This window comes from Condylura cristata, unplaced genomic scaffold (genome assembly GCF_000260355.1).
Source record: "Condylura cristata isolate star-nosed mole 26May11 unplaced genomic scaffold, ConCri1.0 scaffold00015, whole genome shotgun sequence".
NCBI classification, from domain to species: Eukaryota; Metazoa; Chordata; class Mammalia; order Eulipotyphla; family Talpidae; genus Condylura; species Condylura cristata.
Genome location: NW_004567116.1, coordinates 3,455,954 through 3,478,884, shown reverse-complemented (window position 1 = coordinate 3,478,884; position 22,931 = coordinate 3,455,954). Strand labels below are relative to the sequence as shown.

At 49.7% G+C, this 22,931-nt stretch overlaps 3 protein-coding genes and 1 long non-coding RNA gene across 4 annotated transcripts in view; 1 reads left to right on the top strand and 3 right to left on the bottom strand.

Annotated features, from left to right (window-relative positions):
- STX5 (syntaxin 5) overlaps window positions 1–9,532 on the bottom strand; it is a 12,853-nt gene extending 3,321 nt beyond the window's left edge. The window contains exons 1-10 of the mRNA XM_004682702.2: window positions 9,401–9,532; window positions 8,461–8,704; window positions 7,741–7,811; window positions 7,510–7,565; window positions 7,339–7,409; window positions 5,652–5,768; window positions 5,518–5,574; window positions 5,273–5,354; window positions 4,701–4,807; window positions 4,449–4,570 (exon numbers count right to left, since the gene is read on the bottom strand). Of these exons, the coding sequence (XP_004682759.1) occupies window positions 4,449–4,570; window positions 4,701–4,807; window positions 5,273–5,354; window positions 5,518–5,574; window positions 5,652–5,768; window positions 7,339–7,409; window positions 7,510–7,565; window positions 7,741–7,811; window positions 8,461–8,685 (908 nt within the window). The 5' untranslated portion in view covers window positions 8,686–8,704; window positions 9,401–9,532. The remainder of the gene's footprint in view (window positions 1–4,448; window positions 4,571–4,700; window positions 4,808–5,272; window positions 5,355–5,517; window positions 5,575–5,651; window positions 5,769–7,338; window positions 7,410–7,509; window positions 7,566–7,740; window positions 7,812–8,460; window positions 8,705–9,400) is intronic.
- Window positions 9,533–10,353: 821 nt separating this feature from the next.
- On the bottom strand, window positions 10,354–15,110 carry WDR74 (WD repeat domain 74). Its single transcript, XM_004682700.2, has 11 exons — window positions 15,030–15,110; window positions 14,838–14,944; window positions 14,636–14,757; window positions 13,321–13,396; window positions 13,044–13,190; window positions 12,766–12,867; window positions 11,784–11,884; window positions 11,643–11,698; window positions 11,205–11,350; window positions 11,061–11,117; window positions 10,354–10,579 (listed from the first exon to the last, which is right to left on the bottom strand). The coding sequence occupies exons 1-11, from the start codon at window positions 15,091–15,093 to the stop codon at window positions 10,400–10,402; spliced, it is 1,158 nt and encodes a 385-aa protein (XP_004682757.1). The 5' UTR covers window positions 15,094–15,110; the 3' UTR covers window positions 10,354–10,399.
- Window positions 15,111–18,346: 3,236 nt separating this feature from the next.
- On the bottom strand, window positions 18,347–21,611 carry LOC105853631. The gene is made up of 10 exons (XR_001145454.1): window positions 21,232–21,611; window positions 20,915–20,991; window positions 20,637–20,684; window positions 20,307–20,337; window positions 20,177–20,228; window positions 19,620–19,664; window positions 19,411–19,445; window positions 19,168–19,203; window positions 18,779–18,825; window positions 18,347–18,543 (listed from the first exon to the last, which is right to left on the bottom strand). It is a non-coding gene; the product is annotated as an uncharacterized LOC105853631 (long non-coding RNA).
- Window positions 21,612–21,844: 233 nt separating this feature from the next.
- The window catches only part of SLC3A2 (solute carrier family 3 (amino acid transporter heavy chain), member 2), a 12,803-nt gene continuing 11,716 nt past the window's right edge, over window positions 21,845–22,931 (top strand). Inside the window, exon 1 of the mRNA XM_004683374.2 lies at window positions 21,845–22,169. Coding sequence (XP_004683431.2) covers window positions 22,046–22,169 — 124 coding nt within the window. The 5' untranslated portion in view covers window positions 21,845–22,045. The remainder of the gene's footprint in view (window positions 22,170–22,931) is intronic.

Below are 22,931 nucleotides of genomic sequence, written 5' to 3'. Positions count from 1 at the left end.
AAAAAAAAAAACTTATTTATGCATTCAAAAAGTGAGGTACAAGCCAGAGGTGTGTGTGTGTGTTTGTTGGGAGTGAGGGGGTTGTGTAAGAAGATTCACCTGCGACAGAGTGGGAAGCAGAACAGTCTGGCTGCATGCATGTCCTGTTTCTCAGGTGTTCTGGCCCCCAGTTTCTCAAGTAGACTGTGTGTGACTCCTGAGCTCTTTTCTCTAGCCCAGCTGTCTCTTTCGGAGTGTCCCATCAGGAATCAAGTGTCAACTACCTGTCCCATGAGTTACGTGAATTTTCACATGATCAACCCCCTGGGATGAAAGCACCCCACGAGGTGCTATAAGAAAGAGAGATGAAGCGGGACAGGACACCGCCCATAAGCAGATGCGCATGTGGGCAGGAAGGTGTGGGCCTGTAGATCCCTCAGACCTCCTGCCTCCTCTCCCTGTTCTCTCCACTAATGTTCTTTGTTTTTACTACACTGAAGGACTGACGATCGGGCAAGGTAAAGAAAATAGGTTCTGGCCCCACACACAGGAGATTCTGACTTCACAAGTGTTGGTGAGTGGACCTCTAGGAATCATTTCTTATAAGCGCCACAGGGGGTTGTGATGAATCTCTACATTCTGAACCCACTGTTTAAAGGATGTTTGTGTATTCAGTATTAGCCACTGCGCACTAGCCTTGTATAAGGTACTGTAAATATAGCTGTTTTAGTCACCTTGGCAACTGTACAACATAATCTGCTTTCCTGTTACCAGCTCTTTTTTATTTTTAAAGATTTATTTATCTGTGCATACAGAATTGGGGTATAGGACAGAGGTGCAGGGGCGGTGAGAGGCTTCACCAGAGACAGAGCGGGGAGCAGAACAGGCAGATCATCAAAGTACATTGCTGAGGGGAGCGGCGGGCAGGTCAGGAGAGGTCTGCCGCGCCAAGTGGATCACCTCCGGGGCAGGCGGGGATTGAACTCATGCGGAAGTGGCTTAGCTTCTTAGCACTGTATGTAGTGCTGTGCTTTAACCCACTGCGCCACCAGGGAGGGCCATAAGCTCCTTTTAAAGCCAAGCCCTCCTATTTCCTCTCACCTTCTCAAAAACATAACTTTTAAGAATTCACCTTCCTTGCTCCTATTACTAATTTTTACTTCTTGCTTAACTATTTCTGTTGGCAAGCAAACATATTTTTTCTCCCATGTTTTGTTTTAAAAAACTAACCAAAAATAAAAAATCTTAACCTCCTCCCCATGATGCTCAAAGTGAGGAAGAATTAGAAATACAGAACCCTGGTGCTCTCTGGTGGCGCAGTGGGTTAGGAGGCAGGACTGCAAGATGGCTGCAGATGCTCAGTGCATTTGATCCCTGGCAGGGAGGTGATCCACATGGCATGGTGGACCTTTCCTCGCCCTCCCACTGCTCTCCTCAGCAGTGTACTTCGATAACATGCCTGTTCTACTCCCCACACTATCTCTGATGAATCCTCTTACCGGCCCTGCACCTCTGGCTTGTACCCCAGTTCTGTGTGCATAAATAAATCTTAAAAAAAAAAAAAAAGAATTAAAAATACAAAAATTCTTTGGTAATTACTGATGGCACCTGCCTCACGGACTATTTACTATGAAAATATTGCAAAATAATGAAGATTTTCTCCAGCCTGGTAGTGAAGAATTTTATCATCATGCAGTTAAAGCTCTTCTTTACAGAAAAGTATGTCCAGTGAGATAAGCTGATTCAGACAAACATCAAAAATGGCTGGCCTCCCTGGTGGCATAAGGGTGTAAGTCTCAGCCTTATGAAGCTATCGGTAGCCACTGCAGCTCTAGTTCAATCTGTGGCCAGGGAGCTGACCCACAGGGTACAGCAGATCTCTCGTCTCCCCAAGACTGCCCTCAGCAGTGTGTTTCAGTCAATCCACCTGTTCTACTCCCCACTCTGCCTCTGGTGAATCCCCTCATCTCCACACCTCTGGCCTGGCCTATACTCCAACTCTTGTATAAATGAGTAAAATAAATCTGAAAAAAAAAAAAAAAAAATGGGTAGGCCTAAACCCAACCTCATAAAGCAGCGCCTGTCACAGTGGATCCCTCTGTCCCTGAGGCCTGCCCCTCTCCTGGCTAGGACGGTCTACCTCATTCCTCATCCTCACTCGAGATTCTTTCAGGCTCCTCTCGTCACTGAAGCTCAGTTCACAAACAGCGCCAGGGCTCAGCGTTTGATCCTCCTCCTCTTTACACACACTCCTACACCCCATTTCAAAGTCCAGTTCTGCAGTGACTTTTATCTCTGGCCCAGACCTGAATCCCAAATGGCATATCATTTGCATTTATTTCCAAGCAGATGCCCGACAATTGTCTACCTCTAGTTGGGCATGTCCAAGATCTAACTCATTTTCTCCCTGACTTCATCCCAACTGACCAACCTTATTTCATGTGAAGGCCATGATCCCCTAGCAAAAGCCTAGTTGCTATAAGCCCCTCTCCCCCTCACACCCTTAAGTTCCCTAAGTAAATGATCTTGTTCATCAGCCCTTCAAAGTACATCCAGACTCCAACTACCACCCCCCACCACCGCTCCCACCTTGTCCTAGCTACCGTCACTTCCAGCCTTGATTACTGCTGAGGTCTGTCCGGTACCCCTGCTGCTAAGCGAGGCCAGAGAACAGCAATGGTCCTTTGAAAACAGAAGTGAGGTAGTGTCTCCATTCATGCAAACCCTTCAAGTTTCTCCTCCCTCACTCAGCCTAACAGCCCAAGCTTCACGCCATGCTTCCTTGTCTCCCTGTGGTCCTCACCTGCATGATGCTCTTCTCCACTAGTCACCAGTATGCTTGCCTCTCTGCTGTTCTAACTCATCAGGTAGTTCTTATGATAAAAGCATTTATGCTGCTGCTTCCCTCTGCCTGGCACACTTCCCCAGGTTACCTACATGGTAACTCCCCTACCCTCCCCCAGATCGTGGTCAGATGTCATGGTATTAGGGTCTACCGTCATCATTTAAGGTTACAACTTGCCCTTCCAAATCTAGCCCTCCCTCTCAACTAGTTTATCCCACTCTTCTCTCATGGACAAGTGCTCGTCACCGAGCAAAAATACAAACCACACCATTTACCTGTGATATATATTTTAACTATCTACCTCCTCTCCTAGGATGGACACCCTGCAAAGACAGGGATCTTTGTCTCTCCTTCCACAGCAGCGCCTAACTGATCAAGTGCTATGTGTCAAAGACAAAGAGATGAAACGCCTCCCCCAGGAGCGGGCGGCTCCAAGGGAGCAGAGGTCTTTCTGCAGTGGACTTGGCCACCTCCCTCGTCTCACACGGCACCTCTCCTTTCAGTACTTTCAGCCACACTGGCCTTACTTCCCGACTTCAGCAAGATCATGCCATCCTAAGGCCTGAGTTCACATTGCCTAGAATATGCTCTCTCTGCTGGCATGGCTTAACCCTCCTCACTATTCAGGCCTCTGTTAAATTTCTTTTCTCCTGAGCAGTTTCTCTGCTATCCAATATACCTGATATACCTACTCAGTTGCTTTCTTAACGCATCACCCTGCCTTATTTCTCCCTAGAGCCTTTATTACCTAAATCTTGTCAATTATTTGTATTTTTAAAAAGTTTAATTTATTTATGCATAGAGAACTGGGGCACAGGCCAGAGATGCAGGGGCAGTGAGAGGCTTCACCAGAGACAGTGTAGGGAGCAGAGCAGGCAGATCGACGAAGTCCACTGCAGAGGGGAGCAGTGGGAGAGAGAGGAGAGGTCTGCTGTGCCATGTGGGTCACCTCCAGGGCCAGGGATCGAACTTGCACTGGAGTGGCCATGGCTAGCTTGCAGTGCTGCATCCTAACCTGTTGCACCACCAGGGAGACCTCAACTATTTTTAATGGCTGCCTTCACCCACCCTATCAAATTTATACACACACCACAAAAGCAGGTATCACAAAATAGAGACCTGACTGTTCTAGCACCTGGAACAGGGCCCGACGTAGAACCTGTGCTCAGTAAACCCTTGCTAGATGGACAGAGGCAAGTGAACTGAGCCCTGTGGGTGGACAGGATTTACTCTTTTCTTCCAAAGGGCACTGAGCTGTCTCTGGGGACCTTTAGGATGTCAGCCCACAAGAGAAGAAAGTGACTCTGGGCCCTCCCTGGTGTCACAACAGGTTAGGACACAGCACTGCAAGCTAGCCACAGCTGTTTCAGTGTGAATTCGATTCCCAGCCCTAAAGGTGATCCAAATGGCGCAGCAGACCTCTCCTGACCTGCCCGCTCCTGCCCTTGTCAATGTGCCTATTCTGCTCCCTGCTCTGTCTCTGGTGAAGCCTCTCACTGCCCCTACACGTCTGGCCTGTACTCCAGTTCTGTATGCATAAATAAATAAATAAATCTTAAAAAAGACAAAAAAACCAAAAAAACAAAGTGCCTCTGTTTGGAGTGGGGGTGAGAAAGATCTTTACCTCTGAATGGTCTCTTCCTGTTCCTTAACCATGTGTGCCAACTGCTGAAAGATGGAGCCCAGCTCGACAATCGTAGACTCAATGTTCTGCATGGTATCTGCCCGGCTCTGGATGTAGGAATCCTTCAGGAAAGAGAGCACTGTGAGCTTCTTCAGGGTAGGTCCTGGGAAGGACCCTCCCAACCTGCCCACGGCACGCTCCTGCTCACAAACCCCAGCAGCGCAACTCCTCCCTCGCTGTGGGCTTAGGTACCTGCTCATCAATGAGCTGCAGCTGCTGGCTGGTCCGCGAGTCCATCATATCGATGGCCACGTCCCCAGAGGAACGAGACTCTGCCCCCAAAACCACTGCGCCACCTCCTGGGGGAAGAAGACATGGCATAGCTCAATGGTTAAAAGTAGGTTCTAAACCCACATACTCTGATTTGAATCCCAGCTCTGGCACTTACTAGCCTTGTGACCCCGGACAAGTCATTTAACCTCTCTGAGGTTCAGTTTCCTCACCTGTAAAATGGGGACAATGATAGTTGCTTTCTCAAAGAGCGGTGGTGAAAATTAAATGAGTGGGAATCAAGTAAATAAGTGTATCAAAGTACCAGAAACTGTCATTTTTCTGAACCTGACTGAATCACCCCCAACAGTGAGAATGTGGGAAACTAGATGTGGTCATGAATCCCAGCAAGCAGCTTGACCTCTGAGAGATTAAGCCTAACAATTTCCTTGCCCCTCCACTCTTCTATCTGACCCCCACCTTTAGTGGATGCTGTCACAACCAGAAAAACTAACTTGTGCCCCTCAGGCCTTCCCGTATTGCCTGGGACTTACCCAGGTGGTTGGGAGCAAGGGGCAGGGCTGACACGGGCGCCCGAGAGAATTGTTCCCGCCGGTTTCTCTGCTGCTTCAGGTTCTGGGGAAGACACATAAAGGTTGTGAGGCTTCTGGAGGAATCATGCACAGAAATCCCCCGTCCGCCCATACTCTGTTCCCTTTTCTTTTCACTTATCCCTTGCCAATTTCCCTCTTTGGGTCCTTTCCCCCTGACTCCTACCCCTCCCATATAGTTTTCTCACCTCTGTCCTCACTTCTAAAACTGATTTGAAATCATTGGACATGGAGGCCAGTTTTGACTAGAAGAAAAGGACAGCATGTCAGACAAAGAAGACACTACCTTCTTCCCTCTGCTCCCCTACCTCTCAGGGCTCACCTGCAGGGAGACCACAATAGTGTTGGAGTGGGTTTGCAGGTGCCGGCCACTCTGGCTGCCCTTCGCTCTCACGAAATCCTGAAGCTGGGCGATTTGTTTATTGAGGCTATTAATGTCCTGGTGAAAGAGTCAACAGAAGAGCATGTCAGCTGAGGAGTCCTCACCCAGCACCTGTCCCACATGGACACCTTGGTCAAGATGAAAGTTACTAGCAGGGGTGAGGTGTCTCAGACTGTCAAAACCAAGAGCCTGCTGGGACTTCCTGAGTCCTGGAGTTTGGACCAGAAGTCTCTGCAGAGAAGAGTTAGGAAGAGGGAAAATGTGATCTTATCTATTTACAGATGACCCACTCACCCTTCTACCTTACTGCCCTAGTCTACCCTGTGAGGCCATACACATAGTCTTGAACCTAAAAGGCTAGAGGTGCTGACAAAGCATCTGTGCAATACTTGGGAGAAGGGAAGAGTCAAGAGCACCATGGTTTTTCAAGATCACCCATGAGATTATTTCCATATATACAGAACTCCTTTTTTTTTTTTTTTTAAAGATTTGTTTACTTATATATACAGAACTGGTGTACAGGTCAGAGGTGGAGGGGCAGTGAGAGGATTCACCAGTGACAGAATAGGGAGCAGAACAGGGAGATCAATGAAGTACACTGCTTAGGGGAGTGACAGGTGAGTCAGGAGAGGGCTGCTGTGCCATGTGGATCACCTCTGGGGCTGGAGCTTGAACTCACAATGAAGCAGCTACTGCCAGCTTGCAGTGCTGCACCTTAACCCTCTGCGCCACCAGGGAGGACCTCTAGGCTCCTATTCTGAATAACTCACCCCCCACACTTAATTCCTTGGTAGGTGTTACTATTATCTGATGCATTTTCTGTTTACTTGTATGGTGCCCAGTTCACTCAACCAGAAAGGAGGTTCCCAAAAGCAGGGGCCACATTTATTTTGCATCAAATGCTGTTATGGACACTGGGGACATATCTGTGAATAAGCAGAGAGAAAAAGTTGCTATTCCTATGGCTTGCAGTGTTTTGTCCTTTTTCTTGTGAGGGGAATAAGACAGGTGGAAGAAACAAAAAACAGGTGGAAGAGACAACAATAAACACAAGAAGTATGCTATAGTGAATGAGAAGAGTATCAAGTGCTATTGAAAAAAAACTAGAGCAATTACCTTAAGGGAGATGAGCGTTTGGGGGACTAAAGAATCAATAGCATATTAGGGTGAACCTCCTGAACACGTGAGCAAGACTTCAACTTTCCCTTTCACAGGTCATGCCTCTGAGCATACCACATTCTCTGTCTGGAATGTTCTTACACAGCTTCTAAACAAGCCTTGAAGCCAGCTCAGATTTTTACCCCCCTATAATAGTCTTCCCTGTGTCCCCGGATGATCTCAGACATCTTTTGGTTAAGATAATTTCTGTACCACTTGCCTCCTACACTTTGGAAGGACTGGGTACCCTTTCTAGGTGATGAACCCTTGAAGACAGGCATCTCACATGTTTGCAAGGCGAGTGCCGGGCGCACAGTACTTTCTACATGGCAGCTGATCAGTGTTTACTAACTGAGTGCAGTGAAAGGATGTTTGGAACTGGCTCTAGCACTTGCTCTGGGCTCCATGGCCACAAAGTAATATAAGTGATCTTACTGGGCTGCCACATGCTCCACAGATTGCAGCTCACCTGTTTGATGATGTAAGTTAACTCCTCAATTTCCACTGCTTTATCATCAAAGAGGGACTTGCGTTTTGCCACTGCAGAGACAAACAAGAAGCCAGGAGAGGTGAGGTCAAAGATAAGACGTAGGCAACACGGTTCCTCAGACTTCTCTGGAAGTGCCCCAAGGACACTCACAGATTGTCAGCTTCTCCAGCTTGGCAAATGTGTTGCTGAGGTCTTTCCCAATGCGCCTGTAAATGAGCATAAGGAGAACACTGTGGGAAAGGGCAGGAGTTGGCCTATGTCCATACTAGTTCTGGTGCTATGGACCCCAGACTTCCCAGCCCAGGCCACCATAGGCAAGCCCACTTCTCCCCAGACACCATACTAGCTCCTGCCCACACTCCCCAATTCCTCTCAACTCACTTGGCCATAAGGGTGAATTCACTGCGCTGCCTGACAGCACGCAGAGCTGGCTTGTTTGTCTGAATTCCATTCTGAAAAACAACATCAAGAGAGATGAAATTTCAGTTCCCTCTCCCCATTTCGGCTTCATCGTCACTGAGATGTCCACTAAGCACTAGTACTGTGGCATCCTCCGCCAGACAGTTGCTAACAAAAGCTGAGTAGTTACAACGATTAAAAATATAACTACCAAGGGGGACGTGTGAGAAGTAGACAGCAAGAGGGTAGGAGACCAAGAATCTGATTTTTAAAAAAGTACTCCAAAGTAGTTTTAATAGAAATCACTTAGCAAATTTATCTTAAGGCAATTGAAAACTGGGACCACCTAGATTAATAACCTCAGAGTCACAAAACAAAGTTGACCTAGATACACGCCAGGAGAATTTAAGGGGCAGATCTCAGCTAAAGGCTCTTTCTAGAACCTGTTACTTATCCAGACCCAATATGGTGTACTCACTGCTACCCTGTGGTATTCCTTCCAGAACAGTCAAGTCACCCTTAGACATTCCTTACACATATCTAGACAGAACCTTGCTTCTAGAGAGCAAAGCTCCCACTTCACCCTGCCCTCTCCAAGTCAGAGGGGTTCTCCCCTAGCTACCCCCAAGAATTTTTCCAACAGTGTTGGAGCACAGCCTTCCCCTCCCCCTCCATCCGAGCAAGGCTGGCTCCAGTCCTTACCTGACGGCTCTGCAGGGACTTGCAGGCAGACAGGAACTCCTGAGTCCGATCCCGGCAAGACATGGTGTCGGGAGGGGGAGGGGCCAGGGTCACTGGGGGGGGCTGAGGGGAGATGTCGCTGCTGCTACTGCCAGCAGTTGCAGGGGACAGGACCTGTGTCTTTGAGAGACCCAGGTAGACACCCTGATCCGTGTTCTTAGACCCGTAGCGTTTCCGCGGGATCATTGAGACGCATAACCTCGGACTGTGGTGGAGGGAAGAGTGTCATTTCCCAGGCAGCTTCCGTCCCCACAAATTCCACTCGCACACACCGCCCCCCCCCCAACAAATCTTCGGGCCCCGACTGCACTTGGCACGGACTTTGGCGCTCAAAGCCACCCGCAAATCCTGGGGCGGGAACGCAGCGGGAAGGGCCCAGTCAGCCTCGGGCCCCAGCCGTCCCCCTCCTCAGACTCTTGTTCCAACTTGGCTTTGGCGGCCGGAGTGCGGGCCGGGGGTCCTGGAGCAGAGGCAGGGCCGGAGCCAGGTCCCGTGGTCCAGGAAATCCACGCCGGCCTGTGAAACTGCCCCAGGGCCTAACTGGACCCGCTAGTCCCCATCTGCTCCTTCGGCTCCTCAGAAAAAAACGGCGACGGACCTCCGAGGTGAACACACTTCGGTGGGCGGAGGGGGGAATTCTAGGTGTTTATTTGAAACAGGAAGTCCCACCCCTGTCCAAGTCCCGCCCACTAAGGGACTACAAACACTGATTAGCTAATGCCGGCGTCGTTCTCCACATGAGCATTTTTGATTGGACGGTGCGGTATTCGCTCACTCCGAGCCGGGCCGTCAGGACTTGCCCGCTCGTCCCGGGTTCCCTTCCCCACCGCCCGTCGCCTTCCCCACGGAATCGCTGCCCGGAGCACCAACGGCGACCAAACCCCTTTAGAACGAATCTTACCTCCTTTTTACCGCCTGCCGCTGCCACAATCTCCAAAGTGGTCACCTCCTCCTCCCCGGGCGCCGTAGCCGCCGAAACCCGACCAAAGATTAAGAAGCAGCCACGTCACCCACACGTAACCCCACCCCCGGTGACGGGGCGGTGCCACGCCTTTTCGAGCCCGGCTACCCGAGGTACACGCCCCCCGCCTAATGCCAGAGCGACTCCGCTCTCCTATTGGGTAGACCGTCCCAGAGGCCCCGCCTCTGAGGAGCCAGAGCCGAATCCCAGGGGTCCGGCGGGCTTCAAGGGAGGAGCCTTAAAGAGCCCGCCGCCCCGAGGCACAGGCTACCTGGGAGGGCAGCAGATTTAAGATTGGGCAGGTACAGGTTAGAAATTTTATTCTTTGGAGGCTGGGGCTGGCTGAGACCAGGGGAGGGGTCACCCCTTCTCTGGCTCCTCCGTGATGTCCTCCGGCTTTTTCTCCAGAACTGCACTCGCCCGCTTTTGACTTTGGCATGATGGCCTGCTGGACCGCGAGGAACCCCGACGACTGAACATGGAGAGCCGCCGCCACAGCACGGTGATCAGGAGGCTTTCGTTCGACTTGTGTTTGTGATGCTCCCCCTCTTTCTCCTTGGCCTCGTCCGAGCCTGAGGCGAAGACCCAACCCCTGAGTGCCCGTCCCCTCCCCCTGGACCACCCTCTCCCCTTGCCTGGGCCCCCTTTGTGTCTCCTCCCACCTTCCTCTGTGTCTTCCGAGTCAGCCTCCTTGACCTGCTCATCAGAGGTCTGAAAGTCTTTGTCTTGGCAGCAGCCCATGGCCCTGCGCTGGCCCCGCACGACCCCACACTCCTTGACCCCTGGAGCGGGCTGCCCCGCCCTCACCCCGGCTTTTGTGACGTCAGCCATGCCGCCATGCCGACTCTAGGCAGGGCCCCTGGCCGATTCCCCATCTCTCAGAAGGCTCAGGGTCAAGTGGGTGGTGAGCTGTTTATTTACAAACTGAACACAGGCCCTTCAGGGGCTGGTGGACCCAGGGCGCTTCTTCTTTCTCCGTCTAGTCTGGAGAGCCTCTTGGGTGGGCTCCAAACCAGGGCGCTTCCTTTTAGCAGCTGCCTCCAAGGTGGCCCAAAGCTCATCTGTTTCTGTGTCTTCTGGGGGCAACTTGCTGGGCTCTTGAGGCTCTTGGGGCTCATCCTAGTAAGGGGGAGAGATGCATGGGAGCTGGGCACAACAGCCAGGCAGGAAAGCACTCTGGATAAAGAAGGATCCCTCCAAGCACAACCCCATTTCATCTGTTTCAAGAGACCATTCAAATACTGCTCCCATGCCACCCCTGGCAGTAACCCTGGCACAGCTGTACCTAGTAACACCCCTGAGACGAATGGAGTAAGTTGGCAGGTAAACAGACAACTCTGGGTCTGTTCTAATGACTTTTTCTTTTCTTAGGGAAACCCTCACATCTATGCCCTTGACTCCCACATCCCCAGACCCAGCTACGGGTCCACAAATAGCATCATTTCCTTTCAACCTTTTTCTTATGGCAGTGAGGAAAACAATTGTGATCCAAACTTTAAAAAAAAAAAAAAATTATTGGAGAACATGCTTTTGTTATACATTCTGTGATCAAAGTCAGTTTCTAAGAACCGATTGCTGATGCTAAGTGAGCTGTACTTACCTCCCAGTTCTCCCTGCCTGACAGGAGAAGGCAGTTCAATTGAGACTTGAGATAAACCTGCAAAAGATGAGGGCCTTCAGGTCTCCAGCACATGCTTGAACAGAAAATGAACAAAGAGAGGCTCAGGAGGTAGCGGGCTCTCACCTTGTGCTCTAAGCCCCGCGGAGTCTGGATCCTGTGTACCCTCAAGACTCTGTCCAAGCCACAGGAGGCCAGCAGGGGCTTTGAAGGGTGGCATTGCAACCCTCGGACACTGCCTGCCAATCCCTTCAGACAGCCCAGGAGGCGCCCTGAGAAGTGAGGAGACATCGCAAGAACAGCAGTCAACAACCATTTACTGAGTGTTTACTGCTCAAGTGACTTTCACATCTCAGTACTTAATCCTGAAAAGACCCTGAGAGGAACTACCTTTAATATCTCCACTTTTCAGATGAAGTAATGGGAAATTGAAGTGATCTGTCCAGAGTTCTGTTGCTTGAGGTAAACCAAGATTTGAACCCTGGGATCTGACACCTGAGTGCCATAGCCTCTGAAGAAACCGTGCCCTGCCCTCCCCTCCCTTTGCCTTCCTGCTCCACTCACCTTGCCGAAGGTCAATTTCTGCCAGCTGCCCATGAGTGTTCCCCACGATCACAGAACTAAGGAGATCAGAGGCAGGTGGGGTCAGCAGGGGGAGCCTTCCGGGTCCTTCCCAAGCCTAACTCCTTGCCCCTAAACACTCACTTGCCCCCAGGAGTGAGAGTCATGGCTGTCAGTGGATACTCTCCGTAGGAGGTCTCTAGAACTGGCCGGCGCTGTGGGGAGGCTGGATCATAGACACGGACCTGGAGGGGAGACTGAGGCATCACAGGACTGTCCTCATCCCACAGGCCCCTGTGGCTGCTTCATATCTTCACTGCCTCCTCCATCTACTGCTTTCTCGATTAAGATCCATGCTTAGAGATAATTTTCTCATTTGAAAGTACCTTCTTCTGAGTGGTGAGGCTGGGGGTGGAGAACTGCACAGGAGCAGAAATGTAGAGGGTTGAAGGAAGAGCTCCCCAGGTCAGCGGTGGTAGACTTACTTGGGCTGCATGTGTAAGCATCCCATCTGCCTCACCCTCCATTCTCAAGATGAAAAAGCAAGTCAGCCCAACTGCCAGAGTGGAGTGAATTCCAAATGAAGGAAGTTCAGGGAGGAGAGGAAGCTCTTGCATGTTGAGCAGAGAGAAATGGCCAAGATCAGATTTAACATGCCTGAGTAAAGGAAATGGTGGAACCAGCAGCCCAGTGCTGACTGTGTCTTTGAACTTCAAATGCAAACAGCTGTAAAGATCTCCAAGTGGGCCCTTCCTGTAGAAGCTGGGAGCTGACGCCAGAGAAGAGTATGTGAGGCCTGAGCCCCAAAGAGAATGAGAAGCTATGTTGAGCCTAGTTCCTTCAATACCTGGTCCAGTGTCCTCTGCTGCTCTATACCCTGTGATCTCACTGGGTGGGGGGGGGACATTCCCTTCTCTCTTCTAGGTGGAAAGAAAAGGAAGACTTATAGTTCAAGAGACTCCAGCCTGGAGTGTAGTTGGAGAGCTCAGCAAGGAGGCTGAAGGTGGGGGAAGAGCTCCCTCTGCCGGGGCTTGGAGGTACAAGACTAGTAGGGAAGGGACTGGGAGACTTTCTCTAAGAAGCTGCTAAAGACTAGGGGAAGGTGTGGGTAGAATGGGCATCTCACCTGGTGGTATCCTGTGCAGGTGACAAGCTTCTGTGATTCAGGGAGGAACTGTATATCCTGGTCCCAGATGGGAACGCGCAGGTCGAGCCAGTCATTCCGAACCTAGCAAGGTGGGTAGATGGGGCACAGGGTTGGGGCAGAGGGGAGGGCTCAGTGTGTTGTGCCCTTTCAGGCTTCCCTCACCATCTCTTGAAGACCACCTGGTCTCAGATTCCTAGTCAGTGGTCTGGGCCTCCCTGACCCTTGGGTCCATGCCCCTTCCCAGCTCTATCACTCACATTCTTGGCCCTGAACACAGGCTCCTCAGATCCTTGCAGGTCCCACACTTTCAAAGCGTTCTCCTTTCCACCTGTGGCAACCACATTGGGGCGCACTGGGTCTTGGCGCATCCTGCATACCCCAGGACCCACACTCAGTTCCAGGAGCTTAAGGAAGGTAAGAATGGGAATGAGTCAGTCTGAGCCCTCAATCCTCCTCCCCAAAGCCCTCATTTGGCTCCTGCCCTGGCTTATCTCCCCTTTCCCAAGCATCGGAGTCAGGGCAGGGGAGCCTCACCGGGTCAGGGGATGCTTGCTTGTCATTATCAGGCCAGATTCGGAGAATCCCAGAATCCACACATGTGATGAGGGTGCTATGGGTAGAAGGAGGACAGATTCAGGTGAAAAAGTTAAAACTGAAGTGTGTAAGTGTCCAGTCCACTCTGAATTCATATTAAACGAGCCTCCATTTCACCAACCCATTTCTAGGGTAACCCGGGCCGAAAAGGCCAAGCAGCCTCCAGCTTCCCTGTCAATTCATAGAATTTCCTCAACAAGATAATAGGCTGCTAATTTTATAACAGAAAACTGAGGCTGTAAGAAGTTAAAAGACTTGTACACTCAGCTGTACATGGCAGAACCCAAGCTGGAAATCAAATCATGGCCCTCTATCACAGAGTGCCAGTGCTGTTTATTCTGCAACTACAGCTGGGGTCAGCTACTGGTCTTTATGACTCCTTGGTTGGACACCAAGGGTCAGGATCAGTGTCTCTGAAAGGAGTCAATGGGACTGGTCTGGATTTGGGCTTTGGCCAAAATCAAACACCAGTTTCTTCTCTCGAGTTCCCCATTCTAAGTTCTGGTTCCTAAGATTCAAATGAGAGTCCTCAAAGCATCCCTCCCATGCAGCCCAAGCAAAGTGCTCCCAGGATCTATGCCGCTCTGGCCCATATGCCTTCTCACATCTGTCCACCCTCCCACCTTGGTTCAGGTTCTATCCCTTGCCTGGGCTATGGCAACTGGCTCCCAAATGTTCAGTCCATCCTCCCCATTCCTACAGGCTCACAGTCCTGACCACAGCATTGCTCGAGAGTCAGCAACTCACCACCACCACCACTACCTACAAAAGGAAAGGGCACAAAACTCTGCTTGGCATTCAAAGCAAAGTCCTTTACATTTAATCCCAACCTACCTTGCCTGTCTTATATTGGCTGTGATGCCCAAACGCCCATCTGTCTTCCCTAAACAATATCCTGTAGTCTGACACCACTCCTTGGCATCAGCCCATTCATTAACCTCTTTTTAGACTGCCCTTACCTCTATCTCCACCTGGATATTGTTTAGGGAGCCAGGAGGCCAACCCAGGGAGTGAGGATGCAAACCCAGTGATGGCAGGTACTATGTAGATACAGGTTTACTTGTGGCCCTTGCAACAAAGGTGGTAACTTGTTGGTGCTCAATAAATGTTTGTTATATGCATACAGCAGGCACAACTGGTCCTGTCAGCCCAGCTGGGCCCATGTCACCCGGGGCTGATGACCATAATTCGCCGTCCTGAGGGCGGCTCAACACTCTCCCTACAACCTGATTGTTCTCAAGGGGCTGGGTCTTACCCGTCCGCCTGGGCGAGGCCTCGAAATGTGCCCTCCCCTCCCGGGCAGTGCCTCTGACCCTGGAATCCGCCGTCCTCGGTACTGAAGCGCCTCACTGTTCTGTCAGCGCAGCCCACCAGGATCTGCGGGAGGAGGAGGGCGGGATAGCGCTGAGAAAGGTTCCTGGCCCGCCCCCCAGCTCGGCGCGGCGGCGGCTGCTCACCTGAGTCTCGCCGCCAGCGCCCCAACACAGGGCGCTCACTGCCTCCTCGCGCCGGGGCTGGCCCGCCGCCGTGAAGTTCGTCGCCTGTTTGCGCTGAAGGTTCACCCCTGAGGAACGCGGGCGTCAGTCGCGCCGGGGTCACGAGCGGGCCATCGGCTCCCGCATTGCCATACGCTCCGCCCCGCAACCCACCTTTCAGGATGCCAGTGTCGGTGCCGACCCACACGTGGTTCCAGCGCGCCCCGGCAGCCGCCATAACGCCGAGCCGAGCTGGCGGCCACTACTTCCGGCGCGGCTCGATGTGACGTCACCAGCGGGCGCAGAGCGACCCCCTTCTGGGCGGGGTGTAAAGGCCGGAAGAGCAGTGGCTGCCTGGTTCCGCCCCTTTGGCTTGACGGGCACGGAGGTGGGTTGGTGCTGGTGGGGGGCGAGTGGCCAAGGTGGCGGGTTCACCCTTGGAGTGGCCGCGTTCTGCCCGCGTCGCGCCGCCGCCGTAGGTCCCGTCGTCCCCTTTCGCCAAGACTCCTGGTATTTTCTGTGCGAGACGAGATCCACAGGCGCGAGCATGATGGGGAGCAAATGGGGAAGAGAAAACCCCGGGGCTTGAAACGGCCCTGTTTTGATTGGGGTGTCGGTTTTTTAAAAGATTTATTTATTTATGCATCCAAGAACTGGGGTGCAGGTCAGAGGTGCGGGGGCTGTGAGGGTGAGAGGGCTCACCAGAGACTGGGAAGCAGAACAGGCAGATCCACTGAGATACTCTGCTGAGGGGAGGGGGGAGCCTGGAGAAGTCTGTTGAGCCACGTGGGTCAGCTCTGGGATCCGAATTCAAGGTGCAGACAGCTTCACAGTGCTGAGACCTAGTCCCTCGTGCCACCAGGGAGGCGCTGGGGTGTTGTTTTTATTTCCTCACATTTAACTTGGATGATGGTAAAATTTAGCTCAAACCGAGAGTGAAAAATCTGCAAAGTTAACAATGTTTTCCCCATATTAAGCTGCAAGAAGCCGTGATTTTTAAGCTGTGACTTTCAAGAAGTCGCAGCGACCCCTGTCTTTTACTATGTTCTTACTGAAGAATTTTGTTCTCTGAAATCAGAAAATATCAGAAATTTTGGAAATCGATTATCAGAATCACTGTGGGCAAAAGAAACACAAAACCATAACGAACGGGTCTAAGTAAAAAAAAAGTTCTTGGATGCAACAGGGTGAAGGACGAGGTAGCCAGATCAGCTGGTAACCTTCCCACTCACTTTCTGGAGACAACATTCCAACAACTCTAAGCAATCCAGACTTGTTGAAAACCCAGTAAGCGGGAATGTTCTTATAAACCACAGGTTTAACGTAGTGTAAATGCCTCTAACAACTTAATGACATTGTCATTAAAATCCCCATGCTTGGTCCTTCCTCACAATGAAGAAATAAGCACCAATTGTAAGAACTACACAGGTGCCAGTTAGAATATGTAAGTGGCAATACACAAGTCTTTTATTTACCACAGGATAAGTTTGGGGCACACCACTGCTGGAAATACTGCAATACCTGGTTGATGCTTGGAATAGAAAACGCAAGCCCTTATTCATCTTTCTAAACACAAAAATACACTTAATATATTGCTCTCAAATGAGAACATATGAGATATTAAACTGATGAGAACAGATACTACACTTGATCTTAACCAAAAGGCCGAGAAGCAATACTGTAACTGCGTCCTTCCAGCCAGCCTTACCATGGTCATAGCCTTAACGGTTATGGTGACTACTTTGGCCTTATGCCTGAGCTACTTTTGGAGAAATACTTCTCCTAAATTAAAGTTTTATTATTATTTCTTCATTGTAATGGCTATTTTTTAAAAGAAATGTTGAACAGGCCGTTATTTTCTCCTGTCAGTGCCTGGCACTGTGTATTTTGCATAACCCCTTTTAGAGTCGCGATCTGTCACCTCCTCGCAGTGATTGTGAAGGCCGCACTCTTTTTCATTCAGATCTTGGTGTTACTCTACCTGTAGGCTTTTATGCGTTCTTGCTGGAGGCCACGGGTGCTCTTGCTTAGCTGGTTGAAGCTGGGGCACAGATAACGCCCCTTTCAGGGTCATTTATTGGAGCACAAAGAACTGACTTGGGGTCCTATTCCAGTTGCTAGCTTGATGACACTGGCTCCCATTTATGCCTTTGCCTGGTGGGGTACTAGTGCTGATCCTGTCAGCAGGCCCTTCTGACCACATCCTGGGGCTGGCTCCTGGCTCCCTTCAGTGCCCAACCCCAAATTGTAACCCCATCTCTCCACTTACTTCTTGCCCTTGCCTTTTGCCCCGTTCTTTTCACCATTCAGAACCCTGAGAAAGGCACTTCCGAGGTTCAGGTTCCCGGAATCAGGACCCAGCGGCCAGTGTAGGTCATTTATATGCTTTTACAGCCTCAGTCCACCTTGTGGACTGGATTAAGATCAGGACCGGGTGTAAACTCGAACCTAACCGTGGAACATTCTGTTCAAAAGCTCCTGAAGGGGAGTTCCAGATCTGAGATGACAATGGAGGCTGCGAGGTGTCGATGCAGGCAACTGAAATCTTTTAGGTACCAGTCAGCATTGACAGGATTTTTTTGCTTTTAAAGATTAACTTTTATTTATGCATCCAAGAACTGGGGTGAGGTGCAGGTGTGTGTATGAAAGACCAGACAAGTTATTACAGTAGCTAGTAGATGTGAAAGACAGGGAAACATTCTCCTGCAAACAAACCCAGAGGAGGAATGCAGCCCAAGAGAACACTTAACACTTATTTTTAACCCACCGAGACACTGACTTCTGAACTCCAGGAACTGCAAGTTTGTCTTAAGCCAGAGTTTTTTTGTAATTTCTTACGGAGCAATAAAAAAAAATATATTCAGTTTTTTTTAAGATTTATTATGCATACAGATGTGCGGTACAGGCCAGTGGTGCAAGGGTGGTGATTGTCCAGAGCAGAGTGGCAGCAGCACAAGTCAACTGACAAAGCACACTACTGAGGGAACCAGTGGGCAGGCCAGGAAAGGTCTGCTGCGCCATTTGGGCCATATCCAGGGTGGGGATCAAACTCATACTTAAGTGGCTTTAGCGTCTCAGTGCTGTGCTTTAAATTGCTGTGCCACCAGGGAGGGCCCAAACCCAATTCCTTTAAATCCCAATCTTTTCCAAAGGCTGCAGGGGCTCCATCCAGGGATGCTGCAGCCCCTTAACTGGGCAGGCTACTCCACTTCTGTTCATGTTTCAACTCAGTTTCCCTCAGTAAGGTCTTAGTTAGCAGTTCCTCAGGGGGTCTTGGCAGCCCATCGCTCAGTTCCTACTCTGATAGGCACAGCTTCCTGCACCAGGTACATACAGGAGGTATTGGTAAGGGCCCCCAAGAACCTGAATATGCATCTACTCCTAGAATAGCCATTGTCCAATGCTTAATCAGAATGTAAAAGCAGTGCCTCTGCTCCTGGTAACGCAGCTTAGGCAAAGCACTCTCCAAATCAGAACACTAAGGACTTAAAAAAAAAAAGCAACTTTATTCAGCAAAGATTGTGTGCCAATTTCAACAGTTGGGCTGCAGAAGACTTCATGTCCTCTGAGAATTGGTTTCCCACTGGATGGAAACTGCAGGTACTCCGCAGTGCTCACAAGGGGCCACAAGCTTCTGCCAGCAGTACTAGGTCTGCTTCTGGGCATTCTAGTCACTGCTTCTTTAAACCTAGGAAAACATACAAATGCTATTTCTACAAGTTACTTTTCTTTTCCCAGGTTTAGAAACAAACACTGATGTTCCCTCAGACAGTTCCTTCTGGAACAAAGTTTCCTCTCTTCCCCCAGCCAGCCCCAGTGGGTTCACCTTTACAGGCTCTGGGGCTAGGACAGGAAGTAAGACATGTGAATGTCTCTTCATCGGGAAATTTAAAATCTGCCCACTTTGCAAGAATTTTGCTCACCTTAATTTTAGTATGGAGTTGAGCAGACACTCAGCTTTTTAGTTTCTCTGCAAAAGAATAATTGGGAGCCAATCAGTAGCCCCGAGAGGCCCCTGTTGGAGGAAAGGCACACTTGCACAGGCTCCTATAGTCACAACTAGCTTGTCTAGGAAACTTCACATTGGCCATAAAACCACTTCCCACTATCTTCATTCAAGAAAAGCTCACAGCTCAGAAATACCTTTCAGTCACAGTGATCAGACTGGGGCGGTATTGAACTCATCACTGGTGAGTTAAAACTTGTCAAAGACAGCTTGGGTTTAGCCAGTAACATCTCTGCTTGGCTTTCCAAAGTGCTACACATCTAGCCAATTTTATATAACATTGAGAAGACAGTGCAGTGTTCTTACCTGAAATCACTCCTGGTCCTAAATAAGGTGTTGGACCTACAAAAACAGGACAGTTAGAGGTGTTTTATCTGCCACATGTTGTTCTCACATAAGCTACCCTTCCTAGAACATCAGATTTTTGAGTCTCAACAGCAAATCATCAGCCGAACGAGATTCCATGTAAGTCATCACATATATATGCCTAAATAGGCATATTTCTACCAAAATATACTGTGTGCACTAAATACATGGAAAGTGACTCACCTTGGAGCAAACAAGCAGATTACTGCCAATAGTACCTAAGAAAAGAAAACTAGCTGTGAAAAGTTCCCTATACAAGTTTCCCAAAACTTACAATTTTCTCCAGTTTCTCAGGTGTTCATGTATTTTCATTGTGTAAATCATAGTGAGCTAGTTTGATTCATCACAGAAACTGCCTACTTGGTGTAAGCCAGAGACATAAATCAACTAACCTTGTAACTACAGGTCTCTGAACAGTAGACAGGAACACGGTCCTCCTGAACAACAACAACAAAAACCCCATCAGGGCCTACCCTGGTGGTGGGCGGGTTAAAGCACAGCACTAAGAAGCTAAAGCCACCTCCGCATGAGTTTGATCCCTGCCGCCCCAGAGGTGACTGACCACATGTTGTGGCAGATCTCTCCTGGCCCGCCCGCTGCTCCCCTGAGCAGTGTATTTCATCTATCTGCCTGTTATGCTCCCTACTCTGTCTCTGATGAGTCCTCTCACCACCCCTGCACCTCTGGCCTGTACCCCAGCTCTGTATGTACAAATAAATCTTAAAAAAAAAAAAAAACAAACAAAACAAGCCCATCAAATTAGCAGAGTATCTAAAACCAGGATGAATTATTTTAGCTATGGTTAATGTAAAGACTAAACAAACCAAGCAAATACTATCTCCAAACATCCACTTTATGTCTCCTGATGGAACAAATTCTCATCCTCTCCCAGAGGAAGGACAAATTTGCTTGCTCTCCTCACTAGAATATTTAATGTCAAAATACACACCACTTGACTTTTCTTGGGAGTCAAAGACCCTGCGGAGCTGCACAACAGGCATCTAGGAGAAAACAAGATATCAGCAATGGCTTTTATGTAAATGCAGTAAGTTATTCCCTTTCTGGGAGAAGCAACTTACTTGCAAGAGATGAATCCACCATCAGCACCACCTGTGAAAGGGGAGCAAATGCAAATGGTTACTTAGAAATTATTAGAGTGTAATGAAATTTCTCTAGCAGCAAACTGCCATCAGAACTCTAACATGCTATTAAAGGTACCTCACAGAGGATCAGTGTATCAATTCAAATCATCTGACAGTGATTTGTAGGGCAGAGAGCTTCACCTTCATTAACAACTTGCTGCTCTCTCCTACCCCAGGACATTCATTCCAGGATGAACAAACTGGCAACGTTGCCCTGGACCTGCTCTCCTGGAGATGACACCCCCAACCTCACATTTGACCAATTACCTTATTCACATCAGGAAATAGATCAACTCCAGACTGGTGATTGAGTTGCTAGAGACAGAAAAAGGAGGCATCACAAGTGTCCAAGAAAAGCACCCCCAAACACTTTAGTGCGCTCCCGGCCCACTTCTCAGTATTAAGATGACATCACTTTTAAGTTCAGTCATATGCTTGTCATTTCATGTTCATCATGGAGGGGTCGTTAAAAGCAGTCTGTAGGAGTAGGTCCCATCTGAACACCATTCCTCCCAACCATGATGTATTAAACCACGAAGACCCACCTGGGGCACGACCATCAGGCTGGATCTTCACAGGGATCGTCCTTGCCATGTTTATGGTCTTTGGAGCTTAGCCACATCTAAAAATAACCGAAAAGCAACCTGCTCTTAAATTTACTTCTCTCCAGAGATTAGCACCTTAACGCCTCAGTAAAAATAAAACCCTTTATTTGCGGCGCGATGTGGTGCTACTCAGAATTTACGTGGTTTCTCCAGTAACCCATCAGAAAGAGAGAGTTCGATTACTGATATCATCCCCGTAGCACACCTCAAAGCTCCCAGACGCCCAACAGAGAACAAAGACGACCACGAACACTTACCCCGACCAGGCAGGCCTTCCCCATCCTCTAGCGCTCAACGTGCGCGCGAGCCCTGCAAAGAAAACATGAGGTCAGCGGTGGGTATTTCGCCACGCTCCCCTTTCCGGAAATACGCCTGCGGACGGCTGCACAAAGCCCGGCTCCTCAGAGTTTCTTTTCCTCACGGAGCTCAGTACAGGTCTGTGAAAAGGTGCTCATCATGGAGAAGCGCGCCGGCACCGCCCGCAGACGCCATTTTGCCCTTCACTAAATCCCGCCGCCCCTTCGAGACCACAAATCCCTAGCGGAGGTCACCTCCGGCCCGCTTCCCACCAGCCAGGTAGGTGCAACACAAACGGAGGCCCAAGACCAGTTAGATTAACGAAGATATCAGAGTTGCACAAAACAAAATCACACACTTACCCACACAGCACGAAAATGTGAGGCCGAACACGCACCGCGCTACACTTAAATACTGTCTCGTAGAGGCTCACGGGATTTGGGGGCGGAACTTCTATAGGCGCACGCGCACAAGGAAGGGGCGCGAGCTCCTGGGGCTTGTGGGTAAAGGTTTGCTGTAAGGTGGGCGTGGCAAGCGCTCCTTTCAGGAGTTGGGGGCGCGAAAAGGTGCGCATGCGCTCTGAGGCGGGGGTGGTGGAGGACGGATGCTGGTATCGCATTGCGGCGGAATCTCTGCTACCTTCTTGAGATTCTGAGCACCGAGACCCGCGTTTAGCGCGGATCCTGCACTGATTCCCATTCTCTGCCCCAGCTGTCTGCTCTCATACCCTTCCCTGAGTCTCCCTTGTCCACAATCACCCTAAACCCTTGTGCTATGTCCGCCTCTATGGATCCCGAGCTTCCAGAATCCTCGATCGACGTCGTCTCGGTTCCAAACCAGCCGTCCACTGCGCAGTCCGATCCTGATGTTCAGGGTCCCAGCGAGGGGGGCGACTCAGGTACTGGGCCCCGGAATGGATTCGGGTAGAGAACCCTTGCATGGAGGCATTTCTGGAATTTGGCTATGGGTTGTCCACTTGAGTCTTGAGGGCGGTCGGGTCTGATTTTTCCTGCTGTCTGGTTTGGGTTCGCTAGGGCTTGGCCTGTAGTAGGGTTAATGGTTGCTAACATTTGAGGCACGATCTACTTGAATGGATTACTTTAATCTACCAAAACCCCAAGAGGTATGTTCAGTAAGGAACCAAGCCGCATAAGTTCATAAATTGTTGTGGTAAAGAGTGTACGTGCACGTTTTATATTCATTCATTAAGTTCTTATCTGCTTTTCTGTATGGACTCACCTAATACTATCACCTCAGGAGGAGGGTTTTTAGATAATGATGTAGCTGAATAGTAGAACATAAAACTGGAGGCAGTTTCCAAGGGGGAAGCCAGATGAGAAGGGCCTAGTGCACAGCTAAATAATTTGAACTGTAGCTTAGTGAAGTTTAAGGCCAGTGAAAGTTTCTGAGAAGGGAGGTCGTAAGAAATTGAGGAATAAGATGACGACAAGTATTTTGGATTGCCACAGTAATTTAAACAAGATTCTGTACTGATGAGTAATGGCAGTAGAATTGGAGGGGATTTAGGTCAAGGGTGATTTACTTCACATACCTATAGGAATGCAAGTTATGTAGAGAAGCAATTGGGCTTCCCTTTCTTAACTGATTGTTGCTTGACTAGAATGTTCTCAGAAAAATCTAACCGAGAGAATCCAAAGAT

Bases quoted from the DNA above. Each gene is read 5' to 3' on its own strand.
- WDR74 (XM_004682700.2), bottom strand. From the start codon at position 15,093: ATGGCGGCTGCCGGGGCGCGCTGGAACCACGTGTGGGTCGGCACCGAC. The intron at 14,758-14,837 runs GTGAGCAGCCGC...CTCCTCCCGCAG, and splicing joins GCGCTGGCGGCGAGACTCAG to ATCCTGGTGGGCTGCGCTGA. The intron at 10,580-11,060 runs GTAAGTACAGCT...CCCCCTTACTAG, and splicing joins CAGGCAGGGAGAACTGGGAG to GATGAGCCCCAAGAGCCTCA.